The sequence below is a fragment of the Melopsittacus undulatus genome, chromosome 5, assembly GCF_012275295.1.
Source record: "Melopsittacus undulatus isolate bMelUnd1 chromosome 5, bMelUnd1.mat.Z, whole genome shotgun sequence".
In the NCBI taxonomy this organism is placed as follows: Eukaryota; Metazoa; Chordata; class Aves; order Psittaciformes; family Psittaculidae; genus Melopsittacus; species Melopsittacus undulatus.
Genome location: NC_047531.1, coordinates 46,750,816 through 46,764,865, shown reverse-complemented (window position 1 = coordinate 46,764,865; position 14,050 = coordinate 46,750,816). Strand labels below are relative to the sequence as shown.

General features: G+C 42.1%; 1 protein-coding gene across 2 annotated transcripts; it reads right to left on the bottom strand.

Annotated features, from left to right (window-relative positions):
• Positions 1-217: 217 nt before the first annotated feature.
• IFT27 (intraflagellar transport 27) lies at positions 218-13,800 on the bottom strand. Of its 2 annotated transcripts, XR_004080760.1 has the most exons (8): positions 13,712-13,800; positions 10,320-10,399; positions 9,193-9,252; positions 8,460-8,519; positions 7,364-7,481; positions 6,979-7,088; positions 6,561-6,777; positions 218-444 (listed from the first exon to the last, which is right to left on the bottom strand). XR_004080760.1 is itself a non-coding variant. In XM_005150388.3 (7 exons), exons 1-7 carry the CDS (start codon positions 13,743-13,745, stop codon positions 6,679-6,681), a joined length of 561 nt encoding a protein of 186 aa, XP_005150445.1. In that variant the 5' UTR covers positions 13,746-13,800; the 3' UTR covers positions 5,106-6,678. The 2 variants fall into 2 exon arrangements, 1 of the variants encoding a protein (XP_005150445.1); XM_005150388.3 differs by lacking the exon at positions 218-444 and having other exon boundaries at positions 5,106-6,777.
• Between the last annotated feature and the right edge of the window lie 250 nt (positions 13,801-14,050).

Genomic DNA, 14,050 nt, shown 5'->3' with positions numbered 1-14,050 from the left:
CTTCGGTTGCAACCTGAATGTCAGAACTTCCAGTTTCGTGGCCCCCAGACTGAAGCCACCAAATATCACAAAACCAAAAGTCCTAGAAATAGCACACAGTGGCCATGCCCAGCTCAGACTGAGAGTGATGCTCCACAGGAATCAAAATAATTTAGCAAAAGCAGAGAAAGGAAACCAACACAGAAAAGAGATTCCTGCCATGTAGAGCAGAAGGCATTTTTTATTGTATTTAATTTTATTCACAAAAGAGTGATTTCTATCTGCTTTACATTGATCTCATGCACATTGTATTTTTCTGTTGCTTGAGGTTAAATACTGATATTCTGGGGAGGTCTTCTGCTGTATGAACTGACTGTGAAGTTTCCATTGTGGGGATGTCAATGCTCAAGTTGTAGTGGGCACTTCTGCTTGCTTGGGTGAGGTGTAGGTTCCCTTGTCTGTTCCCTGAATGGATGAACATAATGTAGTCAGGGTGCTGCGGCACAATTAGGCGTGAGTTTATGTCATTCCCATCCCTCTCCCAAAAAAAAAAAAAAGTTTAAACCAGAATAGATCACCCCACTTTCTAGCAAAAGAAAACTGAGCTAGTGCTGGAACTAATTTGTGTTTTAAATGCTACAAAGATGTGTGGGTAACAACTGTAGGTGTCTATTTCCCTCCACTCAGAAATCCCCTCTGAAGAACTGTACTCAATCTGGAATTCCAACATCTCTTCACATGCTTCCACTCTGGCAGTCTGATGGTGTCCTTAGCTTACCCTCTCTATTTTTTATGGCTTCTCCAGCTACTGCTCCTCACAGTATCACAGCTTGCTGTTCTCATTGCCCGCAGTACTCGTAGACTTATCATTCTGGATTCCTGCTACTGCCCTATCGAACCCTGGTCTCATGCAACCTTTAACTCATCCTGCCTTGGTCTAATGTATGCCTTACATCTTGAACCTAAACTGATGGCTAGCATTGACCTTACTCATTGTGGCTCTGAATTCCCCAAACTGGCCTTGGCCCCAAGGTCTTCACCCTGAATTAATTCTCACGGGCCCTCCCACCTGCAGCATTATCCAGCCCTACCCTGTATCCTCATTTTCCCCCAACGGCTCATGCAAAAATTACTTTTCCTCCCACTTTATTTCCATACATCACTCTACAAGCTGGGAAAAGCCTTAGGTGTTCCCACCCCACCAACTCTGCCTCAGCAAATCCTTTGGGCTCTTCACGGAGGGATACAGACCCTGCTTTTTCCTACATATTCCTATTCCCCTACTGCTCCTGCTTGTCCCGTTTGGGACACAGCAGCTGTTCATTTCTGCCCTTATAGCTTTCTGCTTGCTGTCCCTAACTTGAAGCTCTCATACTGTGTATTTTTCCAGTACTTGTGCAGAAAGATTACAGGCTCCACATTTCTCCAATTGATGCAGATCTGGCTGGAGGGAAACTCATCAAAAGTGACCCCATCCCTGACCCCAGCTTGACATGTAGGCTCTGTCACATTTCCCTTTTCAACATTGCCAGATTTGAATTTTATCTCAGAGACTGGGAAAGAGAGCAATTCCAGGCTTCTCTTGACAAACAGCTCTAGGGGAGGAAATATGTGAAGCTGTGACAGAGGAATGAGAGAAAGACCCCCAAGGAGTAAATCAAACAAACAAAAACAAACCAAGACCAAAACTCTGAGTCTGTTCTCAAGAACAGGCAGCATCTGTGAAAGTTACACTGCAGCAAGCTCTAAAGAGCCAAGATCAGGCTGCCAGGACTCAGCTGGGGGTCTTCTGCCAGAAAATTACACTCTAGGCTGAGCAACATCCCCATCTCTCCGGTGACTTTGATTGGGAGTAACAACAGCTAAAGAGCCCTGAAAAGAGTTGAGATCGACTAGCAATCTTCTTTCTCCCTCCCCCAAGCATTGTTGTTCCGGGTCAGCAGAGCCAAGGGCAACTGGCACAGAAGACATTGTTCTCTAGGCAAGATGACAGCAGGAGGAGGAAATCAGATGAGAGCAGCACAGAGATGATGTGCCCTTAGGCTGAGAGATGTTGTGGGGGCCAACATGGCCTTTGGAAAAGCTCCCTCTCAGACTCCACCTCTGCTCCAGAAGGTCCTAGAAGTCCCTTAGCCCCAGCTTCCCTAGAGTACCAGAGGCAAAACAGGAAAATTACTTGCTAAGAACAAGTAGAAGCGCATATTCTCCATTTAGAAGCGGATATGAGCTACAAAAAGGACTGACGATGAATGTATGGGCAGAGGGGGGGCCCTCACGCAGGTGTCAAGAATAGGAATATCTTTCTGCTGCTAAGAGATACTCTGCCATTGCACTGCTGGCCTCTTACAGGCAGATGAGACAACTGCAAACAGTTGCCACCTGAACATCATAGATGCAGTATTTATTAAAAGCAGAGCAGAGCCTTGAGCAGGGTATGGACCCCCATGGATCTGTGTAAGCACCAGTAGAAAGCAGTTGCTGCCTCCAGAACAGAAACGCAGCATTTTCCCTGCTGTCAGCACCTGCGTCAGGCTCCTGGTTTCTCTTGAGATACAGTCCTTAATTGGGATAGATTGTACGTGTTCTGCCCTAGACCAGCCCAGCTCCCAGTTTAATTGCTAGTTTATGACTTAGCCTGTTTTGTGCTTTCCAAGCTACTTCTTTCTCCACTTAATCTAATAGAATTATAGAAAGTATTGCTGGGAGGACCTCAGGAGGCCACACAGTTTATCCTTCTGCCCCAAGGCAGTATTTCATTTTCAACAACATCATGTGTCTTTTGCTATCAGGTCAGATCGGTCCAAGATGTATAGTGGGTAAAGAAATGAAGCTTACCCAGGGGAGCCAATTGGCATAAAAGACTAAATCCAGCCCTTTAAGTCACTGGAGTTATATTAGAAATAACCCTGGTCAAAATGGTGTCATTTATCAGATCAGTTTTCTGAAAGATGGCCTTTCTTAAGTTTTAAGTCTTTATAGAAGAAACTGTTCTGACAGCCCCATTTCAGTATATTTAATGCTTTATTATGAACAGCAGTGACCACTCTATTGTTAAGACTGAACAGATCTTATCACAGTATGATCAGCTTTGAAATTCCTATTAACTCCCACAATAAAACCTAATCTTTCTGGAGTTTTATATCCTGCATTTCACTCCACAGTAGAATATGTCTGGCAAGACAAAACAAAACCATTAAAGCATCTTTAACATGACAACTTTACACAGACAAATTTCCAGTGAAATTTCAGAAAGTCAGCTTCTTAAGGTTCATTCTTCCAAGACAATTTGACTAAAAATTCCACTTCTGTTTTCTTTCATCTATTAATCTCTCTAAGAAGAAATGTCTTGCAGCCTTGGGAATAGATAATGCAGAAATTAAAAGGGTAAAAAAAAAAAATCAGCTGGTGATGTATCAAGCTAAGTAAAGCAGGGCACACGTATAACAGGGATTCTGTGCAGCAGAACCACAAGGACCAGAGGAAAGGTAAGAAGGAGGGACTCCCAGGAGAAAAGAATGTTTTTGTCTAATCAAACAAGCAAGCAGGAACAGGAAGGACAATGTATTCTGGAAAACAATTAAGGGCTTTTTTGTTTCCTCCTGCTTCTTTTGAAATTTCCGTTCTGGTTGAGTTGGGTCTATTCCGAGTTGTAACACCCATGCTGAGCACCTGCAGCACTGCACAGCTGGACAAAATAGGGGAGCTGTAACACGACAAGAAGCTTCCTGGTCAGCAGACAGCTTCCTGCCTTTATCCTACTCCTCTCCACAGTGTTTGCAATTCAGAGGGATGCTAAGGCTATAAGCAGCAAACATGAATTCACACTCTACAGATGTGGCCACAACAGTTACTGAACATAGTAAGAGAAACTTAATAATGGCTTCAGTCTCTTAACTCATCCTGCTCACCTAGTCGCTACCCTAAACTCCTGCAAACACAGAACTGTTTTCCACAGTATTCCCATATCTGGCTCCCATGACCTCTCCGCACTCCTCACTACTAGTATCTACAACAAGGTCATGCATAAGCTAAGAAAATAGCAACAAGCATCATCTGCACCATGCTGGTATTATATAGTACATTAGCCAGGAAAGACAATATATTATGCTTTTAAAATGCATTTGGAAGGACTGAAATGATTATTGTCAAACATACCACTTTGAAGGACATTAATTTAGTGCTTGAAATAGTCTTGTAAAAGCAAGTTGGGAAACATGCTTTAGACACAGCCTCTTTTCTAATTCTAGCCATGGCCTGTGAGAAGAGGGAAAGGGGCAGTGGGTGAAACCCTACTGCTAGCTAATTAGACCATACATTTCCTCTCTCAGGCAATACATCTTTCCCTGCATGGGATGCATTTTTCTTCACTAACCTCTCAAAAGCAGCTCCCCTATAAATCACAAATCACCACTGCAAGCATTCCCTTAATGAGATCCTCCAGCTTTTGCATTCATTTAATAAAACAGCATTCACCCATCTTCATCTTACTGGTGCATTTAGACTGTTTATTTGAAGTTATGGGAGGTCCTTCTGGTGCAGAGATTGAACTCCCTGGTTAAAGACTGCATAGGATTCATTTCATCACCCATTCCCAAGGCATTCATTCCCCCCATATACCATGTCACAGGTGGCATACACACCTGGCATCCTATTTTCAATATGAAAAAGTATCTGTCTTTTGCTGTAATCACATCATCAATAGAACCAGGGGAAATGAGCTACCAAATCAAATCAAGCCTTCTTTAGTTCTTTAACTAGATCAGCACAGCATCCAAAATAACTTTCATTCTTAATAGTCTTAATATTCTTAACAGTCAAAGGTATTAGCACCTGCAGACGAGACTCTACTCAGCCCATGGAAATCAACAGACATCTCCGAGGGTTAACAAGACAACCCATGTAAGATACAAATGCCAGTAATGCTAATCCAACTCAAAAAAGAGTGAGTTTTCTAGTTACCCTAAGCCCATAGACTAGTCCTTCCTTCTTTAGAGGAAGCAAGAGCTTTCTCAGGTGGCTCTGTCATTTTTTTGAGGTGGCTTCTAGCACAAGAATTTACACATTTTCTTTTCTTTTGGGCTGAGCTCCTACTTAAACTCTTTAGATGGTATTCATGCTCCCTAGCATAAACACACAGTTATCAGTGAAATAAGTCCAGCTGCTTCTCCAGATTCTCTAAGTGGTTCATAAACTCTGCTACAACATCTGTGGTTGTATTTCTTACGTTCAATCCAATGTACTTTTCCTAGCACTGGGCATAAATATGGTTATAAAATGCATGTATACAAGTCTTGAAACACAGATTCCTGAAAAGCCTGCCTGAAAAATCACTGTAGTACCTAGGAGTACAAAATTCAGCCTCCCACATCCAAGGGAGGCTGACATAATGTGGGAGAAAAGAAAGTTACAGTTTTGAAATTCTTAGTGTTAGGCTGTTACAAGGCAGTACCTGACCACAGATGCTTTCACATACTGCATTAGCAAAAAGATTCTTAGATATGCAACATCAATACTCCCCACAGAAAAGCAGTTCTCTATGGGCTTTTACCCTTCCTGATAAAAAACTTCTAGCCAGACATGGCTGAGTCACAGTAATTTAGCCAGGCTGTCTTTCATTTCCTTAGCCCTGCTTCCACTAGCAACATCAAAATCGAGGTCTTTAATCCCAAATTCAAAGACAAGCAGGGAAAGTTTAACAACAAAGAGGACTCTCATTCTAGTCTGAGCCTAGTAAGAGCATGGTATTGCTGAGTTCAGCTGACAAAACGGAAAATGACACAAAACCACGTAAGATGAAAAACACATGAAGAAGGGAATTTGTTTCAAATTTTACACTCGTATTTAGAATAAAAGAGATATTTTTGCTATCTGACCCCATTTTGCAGATCAGCCAGTTTGGATATGCCTGGAGGAAGTCCTGCTCGCCTCAAGAGAGGTAGCTTCTTGAGAAATGTTGTGACCTGGGACCAGCAGAGGGCACTGCGTTACCAACTGTCAGCGGTACAGATGCAAGACAGTTCCTACCAAGCACTGAAAGTGAGCCACGTTGAAGAAAAGAACCACATTCTGGAAGTCACAAGCACATATTAGTCATCAGCATATCAGTCCTACAATTGATAAGGGTAACGCTGTTAAAACAGGCCTCAAACACTGGGTACTCCTAGAAACACACCTAAAACCAGCTCAGTTCCCACATATCTCAGTCTCCATGTGTTGATTTTAGGGTGTAGGCCTCCTACTGAAAATGCTTTTGAAGCATCAGGGCTAAATCAGTCTTGCCCTAAAACATATGCTGGGTTGCTTAAGTTGAAAAACATCCTGTCAGCTTCCTCTCTCCTTCTGCAAACCTCTAAATCCTCGCTTGTAGCAGCAGGAAGTCTGTTCAGGGAAGACACATGACAGCATCAAAGCAAAGAGCTGGTTATTTCCATTCTACCCTCCCCTTTTACTCCCCGCCTCCTCCAACCTAGCAGACTTTCAGTGAGCACAGAACCAAGTTAGAGGACATGAAAGGAATGCTGAGATAGCAACTGCAGAATAGTGCCTTTCCACTTGCTTATATCTAGTTTATTTTGAATTACCAGATGACCATGAAGAAGCGAATAGCTCATCTCTTTTCTTCACTCTGTATTCCACCCTGCAGGATTCTCGCCATTAGAACAAGCTGAGAGGATAAATAAGTCATGCCAATCACAGCCCTCAAGCTAGTGAGTGAAAGGTTTCCACTTTCTCTTTGTACAGTTGGTGGAATGACTTTGCCAGGATGTGGAAAGGGGTCTCAAAATTTTTCATCTCTTTCTGTAAAGAAATAAGAAAGTTGTGAATCACCGATGGAATAAGCATTTTACTATTTCTGCTCTGCTTCACAGAAGACATTAAAATTGAGGGTAAGTTAGATGGCAAGTGGAAAGGAGACCCCAATTATCTTTATTTACCTGAAAGAGAAGATAACTTTACAAAGACCCACTTCCACAGATGGTGAAAGGAGCAGATACTCACCACTGACATCTCACAGTATTCCAAGCCATGTTGTTCAGCCCACTCCTGTGCTTGTTTCTGCTCCACAACTCGACGACCAACTAGGTCTGTTTTATTCCCCACTAAAACACCTACAGAAAAAAAACAACACAAAGGAAAAACAAACCCCCAGAAATGCTGACTTGCTAGCAATAACTGCTGGAACATTTCTAGAAGCAGCTGAAAAAGTTGGAGGCATGAAGAATAGTCCAGAAGTACCTAGAAAAAGTTCCACAAAGGAAACATATTAATACCTTATCTGCTTTTTGATAAAAGCAAATAGAGAAGACATGCCCTACATCTCAAGGGGAAACTGCTGTCATAGAAAAGGAGAGCAGATAACAAGAATCACCACACCCTTTCTCACCTGGGACATGCATCCCAGCTGCTCGAGTCTTCAGCTTCTCCAGCCACTTGGCACAGTTGTTGAAAGATTGCTCATTAGTGATATCATACACAAGGCACAGTACGTTGAGTTGCTCCCACTGCACAGCAAGAAAGGAACATTGTCAGCTCTAATGAAACTGATGTGGTCAACAGCCAGTTTGTAAACACGGCAAACACAGATGCTAAGACAAAAATAAGAAGCCTAACATGCAGGAATCCTATGCCCTGGCTGAGGTTTCACATTTCAGTGGAGCTGACTAAATAGGTAGCTGGCACTGGGAGAGGTGGCCTTGCTCTCTTTCCCCATTCCTGTCTGCACAGTCCTGCTCCTTTACTTGTATCAGCTCTGGCACTCATCTGATCCCTGGGGAAGCTGATTCTGCATGCTGAATAAGCGCAAAATTAATCCTAGAGAAAAAAAAGTAGAAAGGCTTTCTTCCAGTTTGAGAAGCTGAGCCAGCTTCTAGAGGGGTCTCTTGCAAACTAGACCTAGTGCAAGGGCAAAAGTGGGATTGCCTCTTGTACAGCAATGAATTTTGTTAGTTTTCTCATTAGGTTGACTAAGCCACCTTACGAAACCTTGCATCAATTAATTGATACTACCCCTCAAAATGAGATAACACAATAGAGAACTGTACAGGTAAGGACACAAATGCATGAAGGAAAGAAACAAGGGCAATATTATGCTCAAGGACAAGAATAAGTCGTGTTGGATCAAATACACCTCTTAAACACCAAAAAAAACCCCACTGTTGGAGTAGCAGCAAAGTAGATGTTTCTGTAAGAAATAAAAATAACCTCAATCACCAGTACACAAAGAGTCTCAGTTAAACATCCCTTTATTATTTATTTATTTATTTTAAGAAAAGTGAATGACTTTCTGCTTTCCTTCCTCTGGAAAGTATTCTAGTACTTTTACAAGTTTTAGACAGGAAGAACAGGATGCATTGGCAACTGAGGTAATTGCTCCCATTTACACTGAAGAAAAAGTTTGCTACATCTGCCAGACTGGGAAGTTCAGATCTTCAAAGCAAAAGTGCTTCTTTGGAAGAAGAGGACTGTTACATAAGACTTACCAGTTTCTCCAGCACTTCAGAAAATAGATCTTTTCCTGCAGAGTCAAAAATGAAAAATTCCTGAAAACGGAAGCAGAAAGAAGGCTCTTGCCAGGAAAATGCAGTGTAGGGAAGAGTTTAGAAAGTAAATACCAGAACTTGTAACTCCTGCATTTTGTTCAGTACAACAGTGTCATGTCCCTGAGGGACAAGTTCCCCACACTGAGAGCACTCCAGTTCAGGTAGTATGAGAAAAGAAATAGTTATTTTTTATGTATAATCAATAAAAGAGTTACATCCAAGCCCCAAGTCTCGTTTCCATCTCAACTGGAAACAGCGTATGTGGAGCAGGACAGTAACCTGCACTACTTATACAGAACTATACATGTGGTCCACATTCCACTAGTGGGAATATATGGCATTAAAGAAAAATAACAATTAAGTTATAACTTCTGTAGTTCTAAGAAACATGAACTAAACCTGAGTGTCCTAAAAGTCAGAACAGAATCCTAAGAAAGATGGCAACAGCTTTGGTTTCAATTGTCATGTTGGGACACAAATATGTAAAGCTCACATTTTTAAGATTAAACTAAACCTGGAGTATCAGCAATTGTTCATGATCAACCTCATTTCCTTAATGCAAAATAATGGCCCTATGAACATGCAGAGCAATCTTCCATCAGAGTGAGACTGAAGTGAAGTTTGAGCTCTGGATGTCTCTTTCTGACCCAATTTATGTCACATAAAAACTCACCACGCTATCACTTGTCTCTGGAATTGATACAGCTTTCACCAACAGTTCAATGCCCATTGTCTGTCAAAAAGAATCAGGAAAACAAGGATCAGAAGAGTTTTTAAAAGCCTGTCCGACTGCATACCAACTACGCATTGGACTGAGGCAATTCTAGTGAATCATTACAATCCCATCAAACATAGACTGCTGGGAACTCAGCAATACTCCTCACAGCTCTGGTAACACACTCCTACCTACATGTCAAAGCCACACAGACTTGCTCAGATAAAGGAAAAAAACAGAGAACCACCAACATCCAGAGATTTGCTTATATACAGCAAAGAGTATTAGCTGAAATCTGCAGGGTAACATTCACTATCTTACTGCTGCTGGAAAACACACCTTAAAATGTTCTGCACCAACCATGTGATCAGCTAACATATGGGACTGAGGTTATTTGTGCTTCTTCCACCTTTTATCTCATTTTGCTTTGTAGCTTGTTTGTTTGTTCTATTTCTATCGTTAAATTCTGGTTTCCATCTTTATTTCAATGAATAAACATCTTTTAGTATGGGTTTTTTTTTCCTCTACACTCATATTTTCCTTTTTTTACTTTACTTATATTTACTTTTATTTTTATCCTGCTTCTGATTAGTCATCACCATTGATTCTCACACTGAAAGACTGCAAACTGTATCCTCTTCATCTGGGAACAGTTTCTGTAGATTATAATTATCTTGGGGCTATGCAGCACATCTTCGTGTTTGCATAGTGATAAGCGCACTGTCCACATGCACATTTAATAGCTGGAATTAAAAGCTTTCTCCTTCAGCAATGCTTTTTCATAGAGCACTCCCTAAAGGGGGAAGCTCTCTAACACCACAAAAGCTTGTGAAAATATTGGTTCAGCAAGAAAATTACAAAAGTAACTAAATTATTCTGCATTAAGTTTCAAAAGAGTCATCTACATAATGTAAAGACAGAATATTAAACTATTTCTCTTCAGAATTCAAGGTGTAAGAGAAAGAAAATCCTGTAAGAACACCCCTTGCATGCCTTGACTTAAAATCACATTATTTCTTTTGTTCTAGACCTTATTAGTTTTCTTATGCAACTTCAAAGAACGTTTCAGCCTGTTGTATGCTTACCAGTGTGTAGTTCTTCTGAAAATGAGCCCCATCAGTTCGGAACATCTGGGCTAAAGCACTCTTTCCCACAGCTGGATCTCCTGCAAACCCAAAACCATAAAATATTTGTGTTGTGTCTTGGAGAATCTTATTTTTCCTCGGTTCTGTTACTATCATATGCCACAGGAGTTGGATGCTCTAACTGTAAATACAGGCAAGACAACTGTCACAAGAAGCATAAAACAACCTGAAAATTACTACCCATGTGAGAAAATTAATATTGCAACTATCCATACTGGTGCTGACATCAAATTTCTGCTCTATGAACGACAGTAAAGGTCTCCCAGTTCAGGCTGAAACTGTTGTTTTCTCTAAAATTCATGCCTACCCTATAGTCTTTACCTAAGAAAAATTCCCAGAGATGTTATCCTGCAAAGAAAAACCAATGTGATAAGCGCACTGAGCTGCATAGGAGGCTATTTCTTCTCCTTAGACTACCCATTTCCCCAGATTCAAATCTGTGTTATATACTGAGTTTAGTGAAGAGACAGGTCATTTATATACTACAAAGCTGTTTAAACTGGTAACATTCCTCAATGAACTCTTCTTGCTGACCCTGCTAAGAGAGCAACTCTTGCTGACTCAATGCTGCTGGTGGCTCATTAGTTGCATCCTGAGCCTAACAGAAGCAAATGTCACTAGGCTGGAGAGAAAGCGCCTGCTGATTCATCCCTGTATGGAAGGAAAACCAAGGAGCTTTGGTTTTTGCTCTTCTAGAGCGAGGCTTTCTGGTATGGCTTGCACAACACTCCAGGTAATCTTGGCAGCTGCCTGCTTTGACCTGCTGCGTAAGATCCAATACAATGGCAGAGAACTGGAGGATTCATGTATGCCCATATCAGTCCACAAAAAATATCATAATCCTTGCAAAACAAAGACTTAATGTTCCCAAAGGGCTTTCCTCTCTTCACATACTATCTCACTAACCTGGATATAGTTCAAAGGACAGGAAACACAAACTAAATACCTCAGTGATTCCAGCTTTACCCGTAAAGGAATGCTCATGACAGCCAAGCCTGGAATACCAGTCTTTCATATTATGTTGTTAATAAATAATCCAGAAAGGGCTACATTTTGACCTTATTACAGCTTTTTAGATGCATTAACCAAATGTAGTTCTTGTTTAAACATTTTTAGCATGCTTGCTTACTTTGAGCTGAGTTGGGTTCATAATATTTAGACAGGAAAATCTGGTAAGTCAGCTTGTTTGTTCCCTGATCAGTTCAAGTCTGTGCGGAAGAAAACACTCTGTTCTGAGTGGAAGCTATTCTGTATTTCAATAGACAATTAGATCTGTCTTTGTAAAATGAGACAGAGAAGCATTCATTGCTTCAAACTGCAGCAACATCATCCAGTGCAAATTCTCAATTAACGTGGTGCCTTTCCTCAGTTTGACACCCGCAGTTGTTCTTTCTCTCTTCTTATTTTCCACCCTCTTAGCCCATTACATCACTACACTTTCCAAAAATAAGTTTCCTTGCCCTTTTCATTTAGTTTGGTCTCATCTGCCAGTACTGCATCCCACAATATTTATTCTGTCCATATTTCTGTTATTCTGCCAGAAACTGTAGTGTGTCTCTAAAATGCCTGCTACCGCCAACTGTCTTTCTATGGTGAAAACCTTTTCAGTATCTCCATAGTCAGCTCAAACAACAGTATCTTTTAGGCCTCTGTAAATTACCCTTGAGATAACACAGGAAATCCTTTCTGTTGTCAAGCTAATAGTCTCCCTTTTGTTAATAAAAGCCCTTTCCCCCTGTTGTTCTCTTTGACCTTGGTGCAGATCCCAATACTATGAGCCACTCTACTCTTCATAACCATTTCCATAGGTACACCAGAGTTCCTTGTTCGGTTTCTGATGTCTTTGCTTCTACCTATGTAATTGCATTTTCTTGCTTTCTTTAGGTTGTTGTGGTTACCTACCTCTTACATCTCTTTCACTAAGTTATTTTGCCTCATTTATTTATTATTTATAATAAAATGTATTTTTAATAATACATGGATATTATTGTAGCACTTACGAGAACTACATATGGGACAGGATCTTTCTGTTATTTGTGTTGTGAACAGAATTGAGAAGGCGGCTTCAAACCCAGTGAGGATTAAAGCACATAACTGGGTCATCCGAAAAAAACCTGTGTGAATTAAAAATGGCCGTAGAATGGGCCTTTGGTAACACTGAACAACAAAATCTGAAAGACTGAAGCAAAGCTTACATGTTGGGACATGGAAATTTTCAGATTGGTAATGATGTGTAAGTTTCAAATCTAGAAGACAGGCAAGATGCTCATGCTGTCCACAGCAGCTGTCAAAAGAGGTGCAAGGGAGATTGATTCTTAATTAATTCTTTTGCATTTGCCAAAGATCACACCTTTGTTTTGTGCAAGTTGATGGTTAGTTGCTTCTGAGACTTAAAGAGGAAAAGAAAAAAAAGGATTAAAGAAAACGGGTTTGGTGCAGAGTTAAACCTGGGAGTTGTCTGCATACAACAGTTTTATGGATTTGTGCTTCTGGCTGAGGCTGCACAGTGTTTCAGCATGGGGCAGGAGACGGAAGGACAAGCTTGCTTTCTGCAGTGTTAACAGTTAGATGTACTTACTTCCAGCAACTCCATAATCCATCCTGACTAAACAGCCCAGTGTTTTCACCTCACTTTGTTTCAGGTTAACCTCCAGTTTGCACGGGGAAAAGAGACGTCTTTCTGAAGCACATATGCTTCATCCTTCTACTCTTTGGTAAGGCTCTACCTTTTCTCCTCATTCTCAGAATCATCCCTATTTCTGATATGAATTTCTTTCCAGCACAAGGGGAGCCTCCTTGCATGAGGCAGAACTCTGCTGTCTACCCTGCTCCCTTCACACTCTCCTCATCCTCAGCCCACCTTTCCACACTGCAAAAATACTCTTTCAATTTTTTTTCTTCTCCTTTCTTTCTTCCTTCCTTTCTTTTCTTTCTTTCTTTTATTTGTTTTCTTTTTTTCAGAGCCATACCTTTCAGCTGGTCCGGCTATGCTTCACACCCTCCCTGAGCAAATCTCTTGGTTTTCTACATATCGTAGGAGAGGACACGAGGTAGGTAACGAGAAACACAATTTCCACCGTTCCCGAAGGAGCTGAGGTGCCCGCCTCGCCTGTCGCCTCTTCCCCCTCCATCCTCCGCCGGGGCGACCCCTCGACGAGGGGCCGAGAAGAGACAGGCCTCCTCCCAACGGCGGCCTACCACCACCCTGAGGGGGGCCGGGCGTCCCAGCGCCGCCCCACTGCTGGCCTCGCCCGACCCCACAGAGCCTGTTCTAAGCCCCTGTAGCCAGAGGGGAGGATGGCATGGGATGGGACGGGGCGGGCTGGACTCACCTGCCAGGATGCATTTGGCAGCGAGCTTCACCATGGCCCCGGCACAGGGAAGACGACGGCAGCAACCACCATATTCTGCCTCCCTAGCAACAGCGCGGCCTTAGCAACCGAGCGCCCCGCCTCCTTTAAGACGAGGCTTCCTGAGCAATTCGGTTGGCTGTGAGCGCTGCTCATCAAAGCTACTCGCAGCTTCTATTGGTTTTCTTCCCTTGTCCCGCCCACCAAAAGTCCTGTTATTCAAACTCTCCTTCCCCGCCCCTTCGGGTAGCTGGGGCGGGGTAGCGCAGGGGGGTTAAGGAGACAAGCGAGTAGTTTCTACCCAGCAACTAAGTACGTTAG